The 21,805-nt window shown below is 39.1% G+C and overlaps 2 protein-coding genes across 7 annotated transcripts in view; both read right to left on the bottom strand.

The window, feature by feature from the left end:
* Positions 1-8,663, bottom strand: part of LOC107689971 (FH1/FH2 domain-containing protein 1-like) — a 59,048-nt gene extending 50,385 nt beyond the window's left edge. For 5 of the 6 annotated variants that reach the window (XM_016488179.1, XM_016488180.1, XM_016488181.1 and 2 more), the window contains exons 1-3: positions 8,194-8,663; positions 6,670-6,776; positions 2,809-2,873 (exon numbers count right to left, since the gene is read on the bottom strand). In XM_016488179.1, the coding sequence (XP_016343665.1) occupies positions 2,809-2,873; positions 6,670-6,776; positions 8,194-8,358 (337 nt within the window). In that variant the 5' untranslated portion in view covers positions 8,359-8,663. The remainder of the gene's footprint in view (positions 1-2,808; positions 2,874-6,669; positions 6,777-8,193) is intronic. The other variant, XM_016488185.1, reaches the window with a different exon arrangement.
* A 3,408-nt stretch (positions 8,664-12,071) lies between these two features.
* Positions 12,072-21,805, bottom strand: part of LOC107689974 (DNA-binding protein RFX7-like) — a 56,176-nt gene continuing 46,442 nt past the window's right edge. Inside the window, exons 6-9 of the mRNA XM_016488188.1 lie at positions 19,369-19,453; positions 18,962-19,169; positions 18,480-18,781; positions 12,072-17,609 (exon numbers count right to left, since the gene is read on the bottom strand). Of these exons, the coding sequence (XP_016343674.1) occupies positions 14,175-17,609; positions 18,480-18,781; positions 18,962-19,169; positions 19,369-19,453 (4,030 nt within the window). The 3' untranslated portion in view covers positions 12,072-14,174. The remainder of the gene's footprint in view (positions 17,610-18,479; positions 18,782-18,961; positions 19,170-19,368; positions 19,454-21,805) is intronic.

The following is a 21,805-nucleotide window of genomic DNA, read 5'->3' as shown; positions in this document are numbered from 1 at the left end:
ACACACACACACACACACACACACACACACACACACAAAAACCAACATCCATTCAAACATTTCCCATCAGTAGAAAAATACATCAGCATAATATAATGCAAGACATGCATTCACAGACAGGATGGAGGAGAGACAGGTGTTCATTCATAGTGTATACACAGAGGGTATCACTAGGTTTCCATAGTCCTTATTTCCACCTTCTCATCTGTTCTCTATATGTCACACAATATGAATGAAAATGACAGCTAATCACAGGGGCGTGACTAGGCCCTGGCAAGTTGTGGCAACATTTTAAAAGCCGCAAATAAACAACAACAATAACAAAAACTATAATAATTTAAATAAATAATACAAATAAATGTAGTTAAATAAAGTGAACAATTAAATGTTTATATCATCACATGAAATTGTGTATACCTGAAACTTGCAGTGCAGATGGACATGTTGATTATAAATGGAGTGTTCTGGTTTGGTCACATTGATGGGGTGCCATTCATTCTGCACTTTCTAAATATGTGGAGAGGAAACCCTCACAAAAGTAACTTTGTAACTACACCCTGGACATCAGAAATTAGATTTTTTTTTAGCCATTTAGATATGCTATTTGAGTATTAATGTTTTTCTAAGTATATACATTTGTGAAGGGGATTATGCATTTAACAGGACTGGAAAGAAGTTTTGGACACATCTGGTGCCAAAACTGGACCATGGACTTAGTCCTTATTATTAGCATAATCTAGTCAAGCTACTTTGGCTTGGTCATTAAAGAGAGTAATGGGAGATGTTTTGTCCTTAAGCTTATATTTATGAAGTCTAGCTGAACCAAAAACTAATTGAAGGAGAGTGAAGAATATCTGGACTTATTGTTATCATTCACCATCGTAATTCACTCAACAACAGCTTAATGGTCAGAGTAGTTGCACAAGAGTTGTTTAAAGGGGACATGAACTGAGAAATCAAAACTTTTGACATATAAGAGGTCAATGTAAGTTTCAGAACAAAAGTTTTACAAAAGATCCTGTAAGTTTCAGAACTCAAAACTTTCTTGTCAGTCTAAAAACAGCTTACATTGAAGCCAATCTGCTAAAACGACAGTTTGTGGAATGTACAACTCTATTATCTAATAGTATGGCTAAACACCGCCTCCGCAGAATAAGATCAACGCCTGCTTCCACATCGCTGCCCGTTTAGCCACGCCCATTGATTCGCGCATGTAGTGTTTATGAGACGCGCAGGTCTACACAGAAACCAAACGATAAAGATGGCTCTGAAGACAACAAGATGCTGTGCAGTGCCAAGTTGTGGAAAAACAGTCTTTGCATTGCCTTCCTTCTGATCCCAACGTCAGGAAAGTGAATGAACTTTATTTTTTAATAAAGATACAGACCGCACTTTCACGTCATTTCATTTTACCATGGATTTGTTTACAAACAAGGCACAATTGGACACGGAATTTTCAAAGACATTGAAACTAAAAGACAATGCTGTGCCGACTATATTGGATCCAACAGTAATGTCACAACACAAGTGTGTCACTACTGCTTTGTCTGTTAAACAGATCGTTTGATATGTACTAAGTATTTATGCATTTTTAACCTAAATCACAGCAGCGTCCATCTGTGAAGGCTGTAGGCTATCAAACATGCACAACTGTTAGCCAATCATAGCAGTGGGCGCTTACTGCTGAGTCGACAATCCGCCACGCATATTCAAACAGAGAGTTCTGATGAGGGGGGTTAAAACAGAACAGAAAATAGCCTATTACTTCTAAATTATGTTTTTTTAAAGTAAACATTTTGATAACATTACAAGTGGACCTCAGAGAACAGTACAAAATAAAAACGAAGGCAGTTCAGTCCATGACTTGAACCAATTGTAGTTGAACTATTAAAAGGTGCACCAAGCGATTTTTGCCAAACGATGTCGATATTTGAAAGCACCAAAACAAACGCCCATAGCCCAACAGGACTTTGCCCCTATTTTGAAATCTCCGCCCCACGCGTACGTACACAACCATTGCAAAGACAAATCGCGGAAACAAGTGAAGATGACACACAGCATATTCAAACAAAAGCCAACACGGATAAGTTGTGTGAAACAAAGCAAAATCAATGTTATGTACCTATCAAGAAGAAAAAACAACGCAACCTCGGTGTCCGATTCCAGGCCTTCCCGCTTCTTGAGTTCTCTCCACCGCTGGAAAGCTGCTTCGATATTTACGCTGGTCCTACCTCTTGCCTGATCGTAACCCTTCTTTTTAATGTTTTGTTTCTCTGATATTTTCCTCTTTTTTTATCTGTCATCTCTCTCCATCTATAGTCGATCTGCTAATATCCATCCTGTGCACTCAAATTGAGCGTGTTCTTCTCTCTATCATTACAAGACCCCATACTGCTGATTGGCTACAAGTGTGTTTTGGGACTCAGTCCGACACTGTGGTCAAAAGCGTTTTTTCAAATATTGCTTCGTGCACCTTTAAGTGGGGAACTCTTATGTTCATTACTTTAACAGATCCATGTTACAATGAAAGGCCAGCTGAACCTGAAGTTGTCACTGAGGATTATGAGGATATAGTTGGAAAGTTCCCAACTGAGGGGAAAAAACTATACAGGGATAATACCATTTCAGCATTTTTGGAGAACGTGGTCCATTTTTGCCTTCTCCAAGACAAACTAAACCAACAGCCAGAATGGAAAGCCAGGAATGACGTACTTGCCACCTCAGCAATACAGATACAAATGTTTATGAAATAAGCATGCAAATCAGTCATATGCTCATCATAGAGTATTACAGTGCGTACACTCTTACCTAGGATGGAATGAACCCGTACTGAGAGCTGCGTACGGAGAATCAAGATGGGCTTTTTGCCTTTTCTGTAGAAAGAAGAAAATTTGAGAATTAAGATATCACACATCAAACCCAGTAACTTCATTCAGAAACACAGTTTGTGCTTATTATTATTCTAGGTGAATTCTGTCCACTTGAATTCTTTCCCTACTTTAATGATAAGATGGAGTAAAATACATTTAAAGAATACTGTAAATCTGTCATTATTACAGACACACTACACTGAAGGCAGACTGGAGACGGAGTCAGAAAGAGAGAATATGGGTCGGTAGGGATTAAGGTATGGAAAGAGAGAGTAAACAGGCATGGAAACTATGCATCAAGGGTGTTCGTAGCTAAAAAATTGACTAATCCATGGCTTATGCTTTCTTCACGATGTTCTGTGTGGTTCATACACACAGTCACAAAGACACAGACATTCTTACACACACCCCAATTGTGTCTTCTATTTTCCAAGTGCTGTCGTTTCAAATGACGTGTTTCCTCTTGCCAATCTCGGCGAACCTGAAGGAGCAGCTGTCGCTACATTTTTGCCGGCTTACAAATACACACCATGTATGCTTTAAACACACACACCCACAAACACAGAAACACTGAGCCCTTAGAAAAATGAGACCACCCATTTAAAATACTTTATAATGAGAAATTATGGCATTTCCACAGGCATGGAGCTGCTAGTTCTCCTTCAACAAAGTCTCTTATGCTTACCAAGGCTGCATTTATATGACCCAAAATACAGTAAAATTATATTCAAATAGAACAGTTGTTTGTTTTTTAAGTTTTCTATTTCATTATATATTTTTTATTTATATATTTTGGCAAAGCTGAATCTTCAGCAGCCAAATTTTCAGTCTTCAAACATTTCATCTTTTAATCAATATTAAAAACAGTTGAGCTGCTTAATATTTTTGTGGAAATGGCAAAACATTTTTTTTCAGGTTTCTTTGGTGAACCGAAAGTTAAAATATAAAAAAATATAATTTTTTTGTAACAGTATAAATGACTGTCACTTTTGATTAATTTAATGTCTCCTTGCTAATTTCTTTAAAAGAAAAAAAAAAAAATCTTATAGACCCCAAGTTTTTAACCTGTAGTTAAACAAACAAATGGAGTGCACTTGTATTAATTTTGCTCTTTACAAATACAGCACTCTGCTGGGTTTTAAAGTGGTTCTCCAGAGCACGGCTGAACAAATCTGGAAAAAAAACAGCCCGAGTATAAGTAGTATTACAGATCCAAAGTTATGCAATCCTTCAGTTTGAGCTGACTCAGAATTCTAGATTTGTGGTTCAGTGTTTCAGCTCTATTCGGTGTATTCTGAGACTGTCAGTCTAAGCTGTGGTCAGCACACACTCACTGAAACGCTGGCTCTGCCTGTGTGAAATCACTCATGTCTTCTGGTGGGTCCAACGACTGTGCGTTACTAAGCAACACTAATAAATGATTTAGTGAAACTGATACCGGTCATAATTAGGTAATGCTGAACAGGGGTCACAGACCTTCCACATAAAAGTTTGGCAAGTTTTCAACAGTATAAATGAATAATAAATAACCATTCATCTGAAAAATAAGTGCATTTAGTCCAAGCATTGTTTGCAGTTTAGCCAGTGCAAAAGTTGATCTCAGTCATATAATAAACATACTGAAGGCGTTCAATTTGTAATACAGAAGAAAGAACAATATGTCCAAAGTCATAGATCCTTATTAATTAGCCTGTTTTTATATAGAAATTTATATTCTTAAACTTTAATTTATGAATAATCCAATTTTCTTCAAGCTGTACTGTGTACCACCCTATCATCATAAGAATCATGGTACACCCCCAAAACTGCTGCTCATTATATTGTATTTTTTCAGAATTTTGAACATGACTGAGCCTTTAGCGGAGTAAAGCATTTTCTTAATAAAACGTCAAATACTTATTCAACAGTTATGATCTAAGAAGACTGAACAGATGCTCACTGGCTCTCAACGGAAAAGTTATGTTGAAATTAGTCATTGTTGACATTAGTTTACAAAAATAAACTCAAATTGGGGAATTCCTCAAGTATAGCGTCAAAGACTAAACACAAACACAGAGAGAATAGAGACATCAGTGCATTTCCTGACTATAACAGTTTCTGCAGCATTGTTTAAATTCTGTTCCATCTGACAAAGGAACAAATGGATAGATGTGCCGGGATGGAGACCTACAAACATACAGGAAATGTTCTTTCTTTGATTAGATTTTTTTTCTGTCAGACAGACCTCCTTGACAATGGCAGGCTAAAATAAAAGTCTGAAATGAGGTTGGATTAAAAACATACAAACAAATAAAATAAAATAAGGACACCCCTAACCCTATCCCTAAATTTACCATTAGTTGGGCGTGAGCAGACCATGTGGAAATGTACAAATGAGATTGTATGAATTCATACAAATTAGCCACCAATTTGTTACGAATGTCACAAGAGTGTGTTGGCTGAAGCCTGTTCTTTTTTTTTTTTTTTTACACAAGCATCCCACAGGACCTGCAATGTAGCAGCTGTATCATCACAAACAAGTCAAGTTTCGGACTTCTTTATTCTGTGGTCCATGTTATAGCAATCAATATAAATAGTCATTTAAGAATGTATTTATAATCTCAAAGAAGCTTTTGTATCAGATCTACAAAGCCAACATACAAGTGTTCTACAAGAGGAGCATTAAGACACTTGAGTCATGAATATATTCTGATGACACCATGTAATAAAAAAACAACTAAATATAGCATTAGAGAGGGCAGTGCTGAAACACCCTTTGTATTTAAAAAGCTAATGCTGAGTGCAGTTAAATGCATCCAAAACAATATCTCAAGAGGTCAAAATTTTACATTGTTGCACATCCCAAAAACCAGATTCAGTGGAGTGTTGCAAGCTTTTCTTATCCACTCTCTCTTCTAAACGCTCTATCATTATGAAGCCACGTTCCCAGCGTCTGTGACTAATGTTGTCCACTCCTTCCCTCTGCCCTCACTAAGAATATCTGTGTGTGTGTGTGTGTGTGTGTGTGTGTGTGTGTAAGTAACATTCACCATATAAAAGATTCTCCTAAATTTGGTTCTTGAATATGACTAAGAACTCAGACTGACCCAAGAATGGAAATATTTCTTCACTTTTATGCAATTTATGCTGTTTTTTCCTATTTGTTATAAAAATTAAAAGAAGGGTTAGATGGAGGCAGACATGTTCAAAAGTCTCTGACTTTAGACTAAACCAAGTCAAAGTCTTTCAAGGCCAAATCAAGACTAAGATTTGACACCTGACTTACACCAATAACAAAAAATATATATTTTTAATTAGTTATTATTTTGAAGGATTTCCCTGATTATTAATTAATTCCACCCTAACACAATGTAGACAAGGTTTTTCATGAATTAATAATAATTTAATCTTTAATACTACTTTTAATTAACAGTTTATTCATTCAAGTCAGGAAGGGAGGAACTTCGTTAAATTAAACAAATAATAATTTAATGAAAACATTTGTTTTTTCTTTCTTTAAATGCCATTGTTAAAAAAAATGCATTTTTGTTTTCATGACCGAGAGCGCATGACAAACTCCCTTTTATCTAAACAATCTCACAATACTCTGAGACATTTTTTTTCCTGGTAGACTGAAAGACTTGTTCTTTACGAGTCTGTATTTTGGAGTCAGTTGCTTACAGGTCTAAGTCTTTTTATTTTTTTTGCATCTCAGATGCAAGTTTCTATCTCTGGCTAAATGTAAACTAAAAGACAGTGAAAGGAAAAGAGAGGGAAGAGAGAGAGACGACTGGATGGCAAAATATGAAGTCATTCTTACTCCACGTCATCATAGAGTTGCTCCAGATCATCTCTCTGTTCAGCAAGGGATGAATCCAGATCTAGGTAGTTGCCATTAGAAGCCAGTTGCAGTGCACACTCCTCTAACTGAGAGACAGAAGAACATCATTGCCTAGCACGGTTACTTGACACAGCACATAAACAGATTACGGTTTCATATTAGACTCTTCATGCTTTTTGAATGTGCAACTGGAAGACGAGTCATCTTCCCACACATTTTGATCTGGCAAGACACAAACTACATCACAACTACAGTAAAAATCCAATCTCAAATGTGTAACTCTTGAGACACATTCACATTATAGCATATGAACATGCACTCATACAAAACAAAACAGCCATCATTAGCCATCAACTAGTGCACAACAAAGAGAGGTCATTGTTGTCGAATGGTGGTGTTTGATACAGAGTCACGTCTGAAGCTGTGCTGTAATAATGGGTTGATTGAGGAGCTGAGCTTATCTTCTGTTTACAGATCCCACCCTTTCCGCAAGCATCAGCTCACTCTCCAGCTGCAGGCAATTCTGGCGACCCTCTCAAATAGTTACTTGCATTCTCTCACATCATGCACTCAAGGATTCACACACAAACCCATGCATGCTTATTTTATCATACAGCCAAACAGAAGTACACTAACAGAAAAAGTACAAAAGCAGTCAATGGGGTGGTACCTTATCCCTAAAGAGTGCTCATTAGTACCTTAAAGGTACACATTGGTACAGTTTAGTACTTAAAGGTGCTATTACAAAGGGCACTGTCCAAGTGACAGCTTTTTGTACTTTTTTTTTCTGTGAACAAATAGACACTTGGAAACATTTCTAGTGTGTGCAGCATATATGGACCTTTGAATCCTTCATTCACAGTATTTTAACACTGTTTATATAATGTCCTGATTGCTAGCATAGCAATTATTAAAACGTTGAAGCTCCAGCATCTTCAGTTAGGCAAGTGAATGATGAGTTACCCAACCTATAGACATTCACATGTCCTTCAATGAGGGCATGTGGTCTTGAATTTGACAGTTTACTTCCTTCAAACATTGCTCTACACAGGCGATATATTAAAATAATACAGTACACTGTGGTGTTCCATGACTTTTTAAGTATTAGAGGCACAAATATCATGTTTTCTGTAGTGTTTGTGTGAATTATTAGATATGTATAACAAACTTATATAACATACAACTGACTAATTTCAATTACCGAGGACATATACTATCTAGCTGATTTTTCCCCCATTACGAAAAAAGTAGGTATGTAACATTTCTACATCTCATTCCGTTCATTTACGACAGACAGATAGATACCCCATAAACAGGAGTTTCATCTATGGACTATTCAATGACAAAATAAACCAAGCCTTTTGTTAAACAATACAAACTTTAGCCACAACGTGAGGTTACACGCAGCTTTAATGGCTAAAATAATCAACTCCCCACGCTGACACTTGTTAGCAGGCATTCAGCGCAGGTAAGCACACCTACAACATGAGGTAAATGACTAACCTTCAAAGGAGCTTCTAGCAGTTTGTGAATACCGGCGATCTGCTCGTTCAACAGCAAATGCTCGTTGAGGTCATACTGCAGAGGTCTGCGGGGCTCGGGGAAATTTGAGCACACGAATAGGTCCGAGTCCTCCAGGTATTGCACTCGACACGTTATTGTAGCCATGGTTCGTCCGTGGTCACAAAGTCTAAAAGTTAAACTCGCTTTCCACCGCAGTTTTCCGTTTGTTACAAAAAAGTCATCTAAAATAAAAAAGCGACTAGCTCGCCACGCGCCGCTGTCAACACTGAAGTGAAACTGGGGCTGTAGTCAAATTAAAGAGCGAAGCTGGGGGGACGTCCTCAGTGAGTCACACGCTGGAGATACAGTGATTGATATGAGCTCAGCCGCTCGCATTCACGGTGTCACTCAAGACAATCACAGAGGCAATAAATCATTCAATAGCTATGTTTGTTGTCTTGACGACCTCGCATGTTAGTTTATGGGAAAAGGGTTGTTTATGAGGAGTGCGTTATGGCGCCATCTGCTGGTCAAGTGAAAGCTTTATTCATTTGTGATGGGTCTGTTTGTATGTTGAGTTCAAATTTCATGCAAAGCAAGTGACTCATCATCAGCCAAAGGAGAATCTCCCTTTTACTTCCCATGAAACACACAGTGCTTCTGTAAACACTATATCCCTATATATTTAATAGGTACATATTTGTTAAATAATTCTCATAAATCCCTGTCAAAGGCACAATATGTAATTTTCGCCACTAGAGGGCACGTATTCAAAATAAACAATGGAGACAAAGGCGTAGTTTGATGAAGTCGTGACTGAGTGTGGAATCATGCGTCTTTGGTGTTTCCATGTTTTCTACAAAACAAAACCGGAAATCGAGGGGTTATGACATCATTGGCAGTCTCATTTAGAAGGCTGCGCCCTCCGGAGGTCGAATCCTCTGGAGGTCGCATCCTCTGTATGATGCATACGAATTGTCCTCAACCTAGAATTAAAGGAGCAGACTACCAAGAGTGTCACTTTTTGATTTGTATTCGCTGGTTTGATTCAATTTTCTCAATGGTAAATTATTAGTGCTTAAAGATGTATTATTTAGATTTTCTTCCAGTATTTCAAAGGGAATGAGCTGTGTTCTGACCTGAAGCACAAGAAAAGCTAAAATGTTGGGGTTGAAGACAGAGAACGCAATGAAACAACTTAATTTAATTTAATGTACATTCAAATTACAAAACATGTATGTCACAGTTATACTACATTAACATTAGAATTGTAAACCGAAAAAATCTATCAAATCAACAAGTGAGACAAGTGTGAGTTTTCACAATTTCTTATGAAAATGAATAATTTTCCAAACCTAACTAAATAACTGGAGGCAGTTATTTTGAACTCCATGTAGATCACAAACCTCTGAAATCGGTTGATAAATGTAAACGTTATCGCAGCTCCTCCATTTACCTCCATTTATTTTTAAGGCAGCCACACACTGGAGAGACTGCTGGAAGAGACCAGAAACCAGATACACACAATACAACAGCAGTGTGTCAGCACACAAACCCAGAGCAGCCCCACTCCTGAATGCTCCACAACCACAACTCCACATCAGAGGTGTGACAGCACACAAACACACAGCACCTCCACCCCTGAAGGCATCACAAACTCAGCTCAACACCAGCAGTGTGTCAGCAAACAACCTCAGAGCACCTTCACCCCTGCATCCCGTCAGTCTCCTCAAGCCCATCAGAACCTCAAGATGAAAGACAGCAGCAGCAGCACACAGACTCATCCACCAACTACAACATCATCCACGAGCAACGGCAGAGAACAGAGGAGAAAAGACGACAACAGCTGTGTCTCATCTCGAAGGCTGCATCCTCTGGAGGTCGCATCCTCTGTAGGTCGCATCCTCTGAAGGATGCATATATGGAGTGTCCTCAACCCAGAATTAAACGAGTCAGCCTTCGTAGGGTGGGCGGAAAAGGAAACAGGAAGTATCACGTTGCTATGCCAACACATTTAGAGCATCCTTGCGCTCTCACACTACTTAAATGAAGGAAACTTATTTCTAAATTTGGAAAGTAATTTGAAAAAAAAAAAATGCTTTTACCTGTTTTATTTTGTTCAATGTTTGAGGAGCTGCAGCATACATACAGCAGACATCTGTTAGAGAAAAAAAAAGGAAGAGGATATTAAAAATGTTTATCCGTTTTTACCGAGGCGATTTAAGGTAAGTTGTAAACACCACATCTGCGCTTGTGTGTACATCTACCGGTGCCGGCATTTTTCAAATTAACAACAGTTGTTTACGGCGACGCAAAGAATTGTGGGTTATCTGTAGCAGCGAAGGATACACCTCATGCATCCTCCGAATTCCTGTGAAAGAAGGTCGCATTCGGAGCTTTTCTGAAATGAGACAGCCTCGATGACGTATGCAGCCTTCGAATGCGACCTCCGGAGGGCGCAGCCTTCTAAATGAGACACAGACACGGTCCGTGTCACTAGTTAAAATTACTAATTTCTTTGGATTTAAACATTCTTCGAAACATTTGGGATAATGTACGTACAGAAGTCAGCAAAATATATAATACTGTTCTAGTGGTTTTTGGATATTTTAATAAAAAAATCTTACATATTGTGCCTTTAAATCAGTTTCAATAGGTTGGTTGTACGTGATAAAGGTTAACCTGGCTAAAAAGCCACCTTAACCATATAGATAGGGATCTGGCTGAGCTGTTTCTCCATGCTCAAAGTACAGCTTGAACTGGTTGACTGTTTTATTCTAAAATAAGGCTGGCAGGACTTGCATCCAGAGCTAAGCTTTGCATTCTTTACACACAATCATTTAAATTAATCTTTAAAATGAGATTTGTTGTACTATTTTTACACAAGCCAATCCTGGCTTTCCAAATGGTCTGAAACAGACAGAACAAATTATTTGCAATACTTTACAAAATGTTTATTGGTTTTTAAAACCACTTAAAAAATCTCAACATCAGTAAGCACTTTCAATACAAAAGAATGAAGAAAATCTTGCTGAAATGTCATAACAAATTTCATCAAACTACCATAAAGAGTCTGTACATAAACAATAACAACATGAGGGAATAGCAAAGGTAGGAAATAAAGACAAGGGGAACGGACAATTCTACCAAGTCAGAGAATAATACAGTCACGTTTCTGGCCTGCCTCTTCATTAAAGTAGAAATAGTAGTGCTTGTTCAAAAAACAAACGTTTACATACATATTTTTAAGAGGAAGTTAAGTTTTTTTTTTTTTTTTAAAGAAAAGGAAAAAAAAATCATGTCACAAGTGAATTTTCTTCTGTTGGACAGAAATACTCATGTTACTGTAAATAAAGTCATGACGTATGTACAGTGATAAAATGCAAATTTACATTTTTTTTTTTTTGTAAATGAACAGTGGATTATTTAAATGTTTTTAATTGAACATTTCTATTGCTTTCACTCATTTACATGTACGCACTGGCTCAACGAGATCCTCAAAGGGCTCCTGAACATAAGAACACAAACTGATACTTTAAGAACTTTGTGAATTTTCAGTTGTTACATTTCCAGTGTTAACTGCTAGAAAAAAAAAAGATACGCAAAAACCACAACACATTTTAAAATCCATGCTATATTCTCACACAAAAGCACACTCTTCTGTGGGAAAAAAAATGGAAGCCAAATAATAAATAAATGAGAAAAAAAGCTTGAAAATTAAAACTCACAACAAGCTATATCTATACAAGAGATGTCTAGTTATGTAAACTAATAATTGTAACAAAAACAAAACAAAAACTTTGTCAAAGACCACTGGATCACTATAATCATGGTCATATTATCAATAAGAATGTCAGTCAAACTTGTAATACAGTGTCATTTTTTCCTTTTATAAATGGAGCTTATTTACAGAGCGTCACAACAAACAGAAATTCCATTGTGGACTTTCTTCATCTCCTAAGAACTTTCCTGCTATAAATCCCAGAAGCATGAAATCGGACATGTCATGTAAATAAAATTCAAGTGATACAGTGGTCGTATGCAAATCACAATTATGCATAAAACAAATTCCCTTTTCAACCCCACAATCTTGGCCCCATTTAATCATGGGTGACATTTTCATAAATGCATTTTAAAACATGCTTAAAAACTGGGGTAAGAATTGAATCTGAAAGTGGTGGTACTAAAACGGTAGAATTCCTTCTATTTTTTCTCAGTAATTACAAAACTTGTCTTTGGTATGGAAGTAAGGCTAAGATGGAATTTCAATAACTACCACACTCGGCAACAAAGTGTATCTTATCCTCTGCTATTCTGAAAGCAGACAACTAATCAAGTACATCAGTACAACATGGTACAGTAATGGCCCTTTGAATTAAATGTCTTCATTCCAGCTTTCAAAGCGAGTGGGGGCAGGGGGCTATCTGATGATATTAGCACTGAGCTCATTTATTAGTAATGTGATCTGGGTATTTTCAGTTTCCTGATGTTTTTACAGCTGGTGCGATACTTTGATTAAGGGGTAAAGGCTCTTTATTAGTGCGTGTTATAAAGAAGTTCCTGAATGAAGTGCTCAAATATAAAACAGTCGTTGAAAATGCCAAAACAAGGCATGTGCACGAGAGAATATATACTTCAATGAATCTCATTTATGCAAACTGCCAAATGACATTGGGGAAAATTAAAAGAGTCAGAAAAGTGGCTACCCATCTATTTCTTGGCCACGTAAATGCATAGTTAACAATAAAACAAACATTTGGGATAGTTTGACAACTGTCCTATAACTTTTTTTTTTTCCACAACTATACTCCACTTTGGCATTTTGGTTTCACCAGTTATGATTACCCATCCAATTTTTCCTTCTAATTCTTCCATTTTAAAACCATATTCAAATTGTAAATGCAATATAAAGGTGCCAGCTAGTGCAATAACCAGTGCCGTGCTTATTCATTGATTGGGTTTAAATTAAACCCAGCCTGTTCTATTGGATAAAATCTGATTGATATCTTCCAATCTAGAGGTTGGGGAAACCTGAGATGCAGCTTAGGGGGAAAAAACCCTACACGAGTCAATATTTTTACCTTTCAATTTAGTTAAATATTAGCATAAGTAAATTTAAATTCCAAAAGTGCACTCATTTATTCATTTAACGTAACAAGCGATTTTGTGCAAGTAGATGCATACTTCCCAACTGACATAGTGGTTGACAATAAGAATAAAGCTGCAAATGTAAATTGCTTACTGGCTCACGTTACGAATTCCAACATGGTGGCACATTTGTGTGCAATAAGTTATTACTTTGTAAACAGCGGCTGCAGGTGTAAGCTGCTGTATTTCAATATTAAGCATCACCTGAAAGCTTAACATTGCTAATGGGATCTTCCCTTATTATTTGTTTACTGAAAGACAATACAGATGTTCATCATGTTCAAAGCAGATTTTCTGCACATGGAAGCACCGATTTTGTTTACAGAGTGAAAAAGCTAATTAGATGAGGTACAGTACCTCATATAGCTGGTGTAACCTCAAAATACAAATATTTTTCTTTAAGATAAAGGGTTAAAAAATAAGTTATTTTCCAATCTTCCATACAATGCCCTTTTACTGCAAAATGTTCAAAGGGTTATATAAAAGTTGCGTCACTGAATGCACAAAACAGTGCAGAGGCATAAAAATTTCTCAGATGACTTCTTATGTAAAGCTCTGACGTGTTTTCTTGCAAAACTGGTGAGAAAGAGCAGGAAAAATGTGACAGTACTTCTAGTTTAGCCTGTTTCTCACTAACCATTGAGACAAAGAACCAGCAATCTTGAAAGGGCAATTTCTGTTAAGCCTGGCACTTCAATATGGACCTGTGTTGTGACATCCAGGGGCTTATAGCAGTAGGTGCTGCATGACAAGACGAATACATACGTTGATGAGATTTCAAAAATACATACATAGAAACCCATCCAAATAGCAAAACAACACAAAAGCACAAATTAACCCAACATTTCCACTGTTGCCTGGTCTTTGCTCTCCAACCAGTCAAAGCCTGCAGAATTCACAGTCTCGCTGCATATTTGTTGAAAAAGTGGGTCGTTCTTCAGTTCTTCTAGCGTCGAGTCTTCATATTGTCCTTGCTGTTGACTGGGGTCAAAAAGAAGGTTGGTGTCCAATGTATTTAAGTCATTTATGCTACCGGTAAGCTCAGAGGTTAGTCGCATATCGCTGGGAAACTCTGAACTCCCAGCACTGAGCTCTGATCCTTGACCCACAAGCTGTGAGCCAGCATTCAAGCTTTCCTCATGTAAAAGATCTTTAACAGTTCTGTCTAAATCCAAGTGTTGCTGGTGCTGATGTTGTTGGAGGTTTTGCTGTAGAGGCAACAGCATTGCCTGACTCTGCTGTTCCTGCCCAAGGAGCTGCCGTCTGCCTAAGTGCTGCTGCTGTTGTGGCGGCTGGTGCTCCCCTGAGGCTGATTGTGCTTGGCTTTCGTCTACAGAGAAGCTCATCGGCTCCTCTCTGGCATTTTTCATGAGGTAACCAGGCTTCTGGGACTCAAAGGCTGATGAACAAGGCGAGATCAGAGCTTGGTGGCTGGCATTACCAGGAAAGCTGAGCACGGTGGTGGTCTCCAGAATCTGGGTAAGATTCATGCGGGCAGTGTAGTTGGACGGCATGTTGTTGATTCCGATGCCACGCACAGAGTCATCTCCATCGCCATCCATTTTGTTGATGAGGACATTGGTGATGTTTTTGGTATTCATCTGCTGGCCTGCTTGCATGGGTAGAACCTCAGACTGCATCATCACTGTGACTGGAACAGACTGACTCCTCTGTGCCATGCTGCTGATGCTTGAATCAGGGTCACTGTTAGAAAAGATGTTTAGCACTTCAGGTGTTACAGGTGAGTTGAAAGGAGAGACCACAGAGTGGGGAACACTGGGATTTTGGGTCCCGCTCAAGTTGCGCTGCCTGACTGCTGGGCTAACGCTGCGGCATCGAAATGTTCCAGACCCTGAGCTGGCCCTGTTGTCAAGGGGTGCTGGAACAGCAAAACCCTCTTTCTTGTTGAGGCTAGCCATGCTTGCCACTTGCTGTTGGACGGGCGAAATGGGTGTCAGGCGGCTGATATGAGTGTCATGATGTCTGGTTTGAGACTGACAGGTCTGGCCCGGGATGGCAAAGGCGTGAGGCTTTCGAAAGTGGTCATCTACTAGGTCTTGGTAGGTGGGCAGAATGCTAATGCCATTGTTGGTGTTCCCACCACTGTTACTGTACCCACTGTTCATCCATTCCAGTTTAGTCTTATCTGGATGTGTGGCCATTGGTCTTTGCATGGGCTTTACAGGGCTTGAGGAGACGGTACTTCCATCATGGTATCCAGTGATGCTGGAGTTAATAGGAGTAAAGGCAAAAGGGTTCCTGCATTCCACAGGGCTTGGTGGGATACTACTGCTGCAGTTGGAGTGTGGCGTGCCAATAGGTTTTTGTCGACTACTTCCAAGAGCGCTGTCGACCGGAGTGGTTGGGGCTAAGCGTGAACAGGGGCTTTCGTGCATCATACCGTGACCACTTCCTATCATCTCAGAAGTAGGAGTAGGTGTAGGAGTGGGTGTTTGGATTGGGGTGCTGCTGCTATGAGCAGAGCTGTAATACAGGGTGTTAGTCTGGAGGGAAGACATCATGGTAGTCTGCATGGTTTGTTGCTGGCCTTGCAGTGAATTATCCACACAGTTGCTGAAACTTTGTATGCTATTGTTAATTTTCATCTGCTCTTCCATTTGTACAAGTTCCTCAACAATGCTATCCTGGGTCATGTCATCATCAAATGGAAAGTAGCTAAGGTTGGCCTGGGTTCCATAGTCACTCATTTGAGCCTGCTGGTTGGAAGGAGAGGCTCGAGCAATTGCAGGAAGGGGCTCCATCACTGGGGTGGACATTTGCTTTGGCTCAGACACCATTTGCGGGCCATAAACTTCCTGATGTTGTTGAGTACCATGTTGCAGCTCACTTTCCCAAAATACACTCTTCAGTTCACATGCTGCAGAAGAGTCAGACTGGTCCATAAGCAAATCCTGTGAGTTTTTGGTTACTTGTTGTAGCAAAGCTTGACCTGGAGCGCTAACAGTTCGGGTGACCACAGCTCTAACTTCGACACCTGTTGAAGATCCTTCCCATCTCCCTTGGGAGATGCTTCGAGGTCTGCAAACAGTCTGAAACATGGTATTCCCCACTGAAGTATCCTGACTTGCTGTAGAGGTGACAGAAACTCTATAATCCCTTACTGATGAAGCTCCTTGCCATCTTCCCTGGGAGATGCTTTGAGGCCTGCGAACTGTCTGGAAGCCAGTATTCCTGACCAGACATGCAGTAGCTTTGCCTGTGGCTGTGAGAGGTGCACTTTCTGGCCTTATAGGAGTGCTTGATCTTGGAATTTGCTTCGCCATTACATTCGACTTCAGTCCATTGGATCCACCTGCTGGTAGCACAGAAATGTGGGCTTTTTTAACAGGTGTTGGGCTCAAATCAGTGCATAAGCCAGGTCTTTTGTGAGGGCTCTTGGATGCCAACACTGCATCTTTGGGTGATGTCACAACCACATTACCACTGTTTGACTGAGTGCTACTTGCGTTCTGGTACAAAGTGCTTTCATTAGTGTTGGACGTATTATTGCTGCCAGCAGCCAGAGTATTGACACTAAGGAGTATCCTCTCATTGCATTTGGTCCCTGTTAAAGTGTCCAATCCCAGAGAGCCCTTGTCAAGAGGAGTGTGTACGCTAGCCACTCTGGGTTTGAATATCCCTGACCACTGTACACCACCAACGGTGTCCAGAGTGGTTGCCAGTCTACTCGTACCACCGTGCTCTTGACCACTTCCAATTATGGCTTCAGTATTTGTTTTAGTGTCGATGGCAGGGATCGTGGATGTTGAGCGCCCTGACCTTGCCAAAATAGATGGCATTGCAGCTATAGACCCACTGCGAACACGCGTAACTGGCTGTGGATCGTCATTGAGGCTGGCAACTCCAGCAGATGCGGGTCTGACTTTGTTGCTGGCAGGAGTATCAGCAGGTGTGCTGATCCCACTGCCATTAGAGCCCAGAGATATGGTCGTCATCTTGACTACATTGACCGAACTGACGTGCGGAGTTGACATTACCGTCTTGATGGGGCTGTTGGTGATAAGCAATGTTGGTGAGCGCAGGGTTATGCCACTTGAGGCAGATGGCTTGGGCAGGATTTGGGCATACCGATGACGGGCTGACCGATCGCTTATCGGACTAGCCGAGATATTATGAGGTGTCTTGGGGCACTGTTTCACAGGCTGCACTGACTGGGTAACCACTTGAAAGTTTACAGGAAGAACTTTGCTGTCTGTAGCTCCCATGGGAACAGGACTAGGAGACAACAACTGCCTGCTCCTCTGAACCTGCAGGAAATACAAAAAAGGAGAAATGAGAAATATTAGTCAAAGAATAATTATAAATTATTATATATAATTTATAATAAGTATAAATTAAACATTAAATTAAAGGGATAGTTCACCCAAAAAATTCTAATTCTGTCATTAATTACTTGCCCTCATATCGTTCCAAACCCCTAAAACCGTCGTTCATCTTCGGAACACAAATTAAGATATTTTTGATGAAATCCGAGAGCTTCCTGACCCTCCATAGACTGCAACGCAACTGACACGTTCAAGACCCAGAAAGTACGGACATTGTTAAAATCGTCCATGTGACATCAGTGGTTCAACCGTAATTTCATTTATGAGAATACTTTTTGTCCGCAAAGAAAACAAAAATAACGACTTTATTCAAGAATTTCTTTTATTCCCTGTCTGTCTTTGACATGCATTCATAACAGTACCACGCATGCATGTGATGCTGTTAACGCAGGAGCCGGCGTTCTAACATAGAACGCTGATGCACTGTGCCTTATTTGCAAGTGTGGTACTCTTGTGAACGCACGTCAAAGACTGAGAGGGAGAAGAAGAAATTGTTGAATGAAGTCATTATTTTTGTTTTCTTTGCGTATTCTCGTACTTTCATAAAATTAAGGTTGAACCACTGATGTCACATGGACAATATTAAAGATGTCCTTACTACGATTCTGGGTCTTGCAAATGTCAGTTGTGTTGCTGTCTATGCAGGGTCAGAATTTCAACAAAGGTCTTACAGGTTTGGAACAACACGAGGGTGTGTTCCTTCATTCATGACAGAATTTTCAGTTTTGGGTGAACTATCCCTTTAAAATGTCATTTGTAATTTTTCTATTTTGTGTAAAAGTCATAATTTACCGTGATAGGGCTGGAAACAGCTGCAACCACAATCCCAATAGGTTGAGGCGAGAGAAGAGCAGGACTTCCACAGGGTATGCCTGTCCCTACCCCAGGAGTTATGCCCCCATCTGCCCTCCTGGCCTGAGCTTCACCAGGGAGTGGAGAATGCAGTTTCTGTTCTTGCTGCTTCTTCTGGATCTTCCTTTGTAGCTGCTGTTTGGCATCTACGGAGGGTGAGACCAGGGTTTTAACCTGAGGTTGGAATGAGTGTGCATCGGTTGTGGGAGCAAATGCAGATGACTGAATGGACAATTTTGCTCCTGTGGGAAAAAAAGAGAACTGATTGTAGAATAATGACGACGTAAAAAAAAAATACATGAATTTTTCCAAAACATGCCATTATTTTTGGCTTTGTCTTATGGTTGTTAGCCACAAGGTGCAGACATTTGCAAGTTTAGGAACATGGAGTCAACTGCAGGCCTATTACAAGTTTACTGTACCTGAGGGGGAACCGGTCATCACAGTAAGAGCAGCCACAGACTTAGTTCCAATATAGTGGCTGTTCAAAAGAAATCGAGCCAGATCCTCAACGCTGTCAAACTGCCGACTCAGCACTTTCTGTGCCCACTCGCACACCAACCCACATGCGGCCATGTGCACCTCATCTTCCGCACTGGACAGTTGACCAGTATGTTCAAACACTTCACACTGACAATGAAAAGTGAATCAACAGTTTTCAATAGAACAGATACTATTCTAGACTTTGACACATGCCATTACTTGAGTGATATCTAAAATAAGAATGACAATTGCAGCTAACAGAGGTAAGACAAGAACATACAGAAAGAAAAAAAGCAAGAAAGAAAGATACGTAATAACTAAATGAAAAAGAAGAGTAGTAACTTACCCCATCACCTGATTTGTGAAGATCTAGGCTGGGAAGAGATGGCATGTGTACAAAAGCCTTCTTCCTAAGTCCACTATAGCAATACATTCACAGAAGTCAAGGAAATACATCTGTCCATCAAACAAATAAAAGGTGGATGTCCACATATCAAACAATGTATTGGATCACTTTGGCATGAAGCAAATAACAATAATGTTTGTTAATTCTATGGAATTAAAATATTAATTTTGTTTAATCAATGTCGATATGTAAAAAGCACAACTGAGGCCAAGCCAGAGCCATAAGCCATGCAGGGCAGAGGTGTTGGTAACAAGTAAAGACTATGACACACCAAACCAAAAATACAACATCACAGTAATTTACTGTTAACCCATCTATCCTCTTGGGTATGAAAAGTTTGGGTATGAGAAGAGACAGCATGCAGGTCTATAGTGGGTTTCCAGCTCATGAACTTCTACCATACCTTTAACCTCATTCCTTTACTGAGCATCTCATAGAGCTCAGAATGGAAGCTGACAAATTGCCAGTTTTTGTTCCTAGACGTACACTGTGTATGGCATTACATCAAACATGACGTTCACAAACCAGAAAGGTATGACTACTGCAGTGCTGAATGGAAAAATGAATCACTAAAAAGCTCTTATTTACTTCTCTAGCATAAGAAAATACAAGAGGTCCTCTGCTGGAATAATGGCATTGCTTTCTTAGGCATTAAAGTTGGTGAGGACTGGGTTTCCGTTGCAGTGGCAACCGTCAATAACAAACATGGTTTATTTTAGTGACGCACCACTCTGAAATTAAAAATATAATTCACACTCACCAATGCACTTTTAACCCTGCCTTACTTAACACCAAAATAACCATGACCACAGTTACACAACATAATTTCCGAGATTTGTCGCAACAGCTAAAGATATGTTGTTGTTATGTTGCTTACTCTTATGATATTTTCTAACAAAACTATAAAATAAGAAGATTAATTTATTTCCATATCACCTATTAAAAGTGTCACGATAAAATCTAGAATAATGTAAAATTTTATTTATTCCTATAAATTGGATGTTTTTTTAAATTTTTTATTTCAAATTATGTTACCCAAGTTAATAAGACTATAGCCTGCACTACCTAATGCAGCGCAATAGAGAAATGATCTCCACTGCAAGGCTGTACAGAAATTAATGGGCACTTTGCTGAATGTCTTTTCAAGATCAAGCATTTGGCAGCCAAAAGTAAAGGGGTTTGCTATACAGCAAAACTGTTCCAAGGACTCAAGGAAGTTTTATTTGATTCAATTTCTGATCTATATATAGCGCCTACATGAATTACAGCAACAGATGTTTTAGTACACAGAGTTCAGGGACAGGAACGTGTATATGTGTGTGACTGCTAGGCGTGGGCCGGTATGAGATTCTGACGGTATGATAACCTTATATACAAATATCACGGTATCACGGTATTACGATTACAGCTCTAAAATATGTTATTTTTAAATGTCTGGGTAAAAAAAAACTTTTTTTTCCCACTGAACACATTTTATTTTTAAGAAACATATAGAACATTTTGGAACAGTAAACATGTCAGGCTAAATAATTAGAATAAATAATTAAATTCTTCTTAATTAAATGCAGTCACTTAAGTGAACCTAAACCTGCAGCTCAACAATAATCAGAACATAAATAAATTATTTTCTGTAAAAAAAAAAAAAAATCTCTATAAATGAAAGAAAAAAAGGAGTCACTTAAGTGAGCCTAAACCTGCAGCTCAATAATCAAAAATATAATCAAAACATAATTTCTGTAAAAACAAAAATAAAAAAATAAATAAAAAATGCAGTCATTAAACCTGCAGCTCAACAATAGGTTTTTGGAGACATGCTCACTTTCTACACATTCATCTTTCAGTCCAAGTTATGATGCAGGAATGTTCACCTTTCCCGGATTAAGTTTGGAGCTATGGTTTGGAGCGGTGAGGTACGAGGATGTGTGCACATACACACATAAGGAAAGAGAGAGTGCGAGTGTCACACACACACACACACACACGCACACGCACGCACGCGCGGTCTCTCCGTACAACACTCAAACAGTAGCAAAGTTTTTATTTTTCATTTTTATTTTATTTATTTATTTTTTTTAAATGCGTGATTTTTAACAGATGTAAACAATGGCAGGAGGCTTAAAAGTATAGATGTGATACCAGCTAAATTTAATTATTGTACTAAATCGCAGAAAAGTAGGCTACAGTATGTACTTTAGACTGCTACTCCTCACTCTTTGAAGTAACGTGAGGGAGGAAACTATTTGACGTTAGCTAGTTAATTAGCCATGTTATCTGCCTCGGTAGCAAGCCAAATAGTATTTATTTCAACACTGAAACAAACGGCGGGTGGGTCTCTGTCTTGATCGGGGGTGAAAGAGGGAGAAAACCGAAGATGACA

This window comes from Sinocyclocheilus anshuiensis, unplaced genomic scaffold, assembly GCF_001515605.1.
Source record: "Sinocyclocheilus anshuiensis isolate Anshui unplaced genomic scaffold, SAMN03320099.WGS_v1.1 scaffold1845, whole genome shotgun sequence".
In the NCBI taxonomy this organism is placed as follows: Eukaryota; Metazoa; Chordata; class Actinopteri; order Cypriniformes; family Cyprinidae; genus Sinocyclocheilus; species Sinocyclocheilus anshuiensis.
Note: the sequence above shows the minus strand (reverse complement) of the source record. Positions and strands in the feature narration are given on the sequence as shown.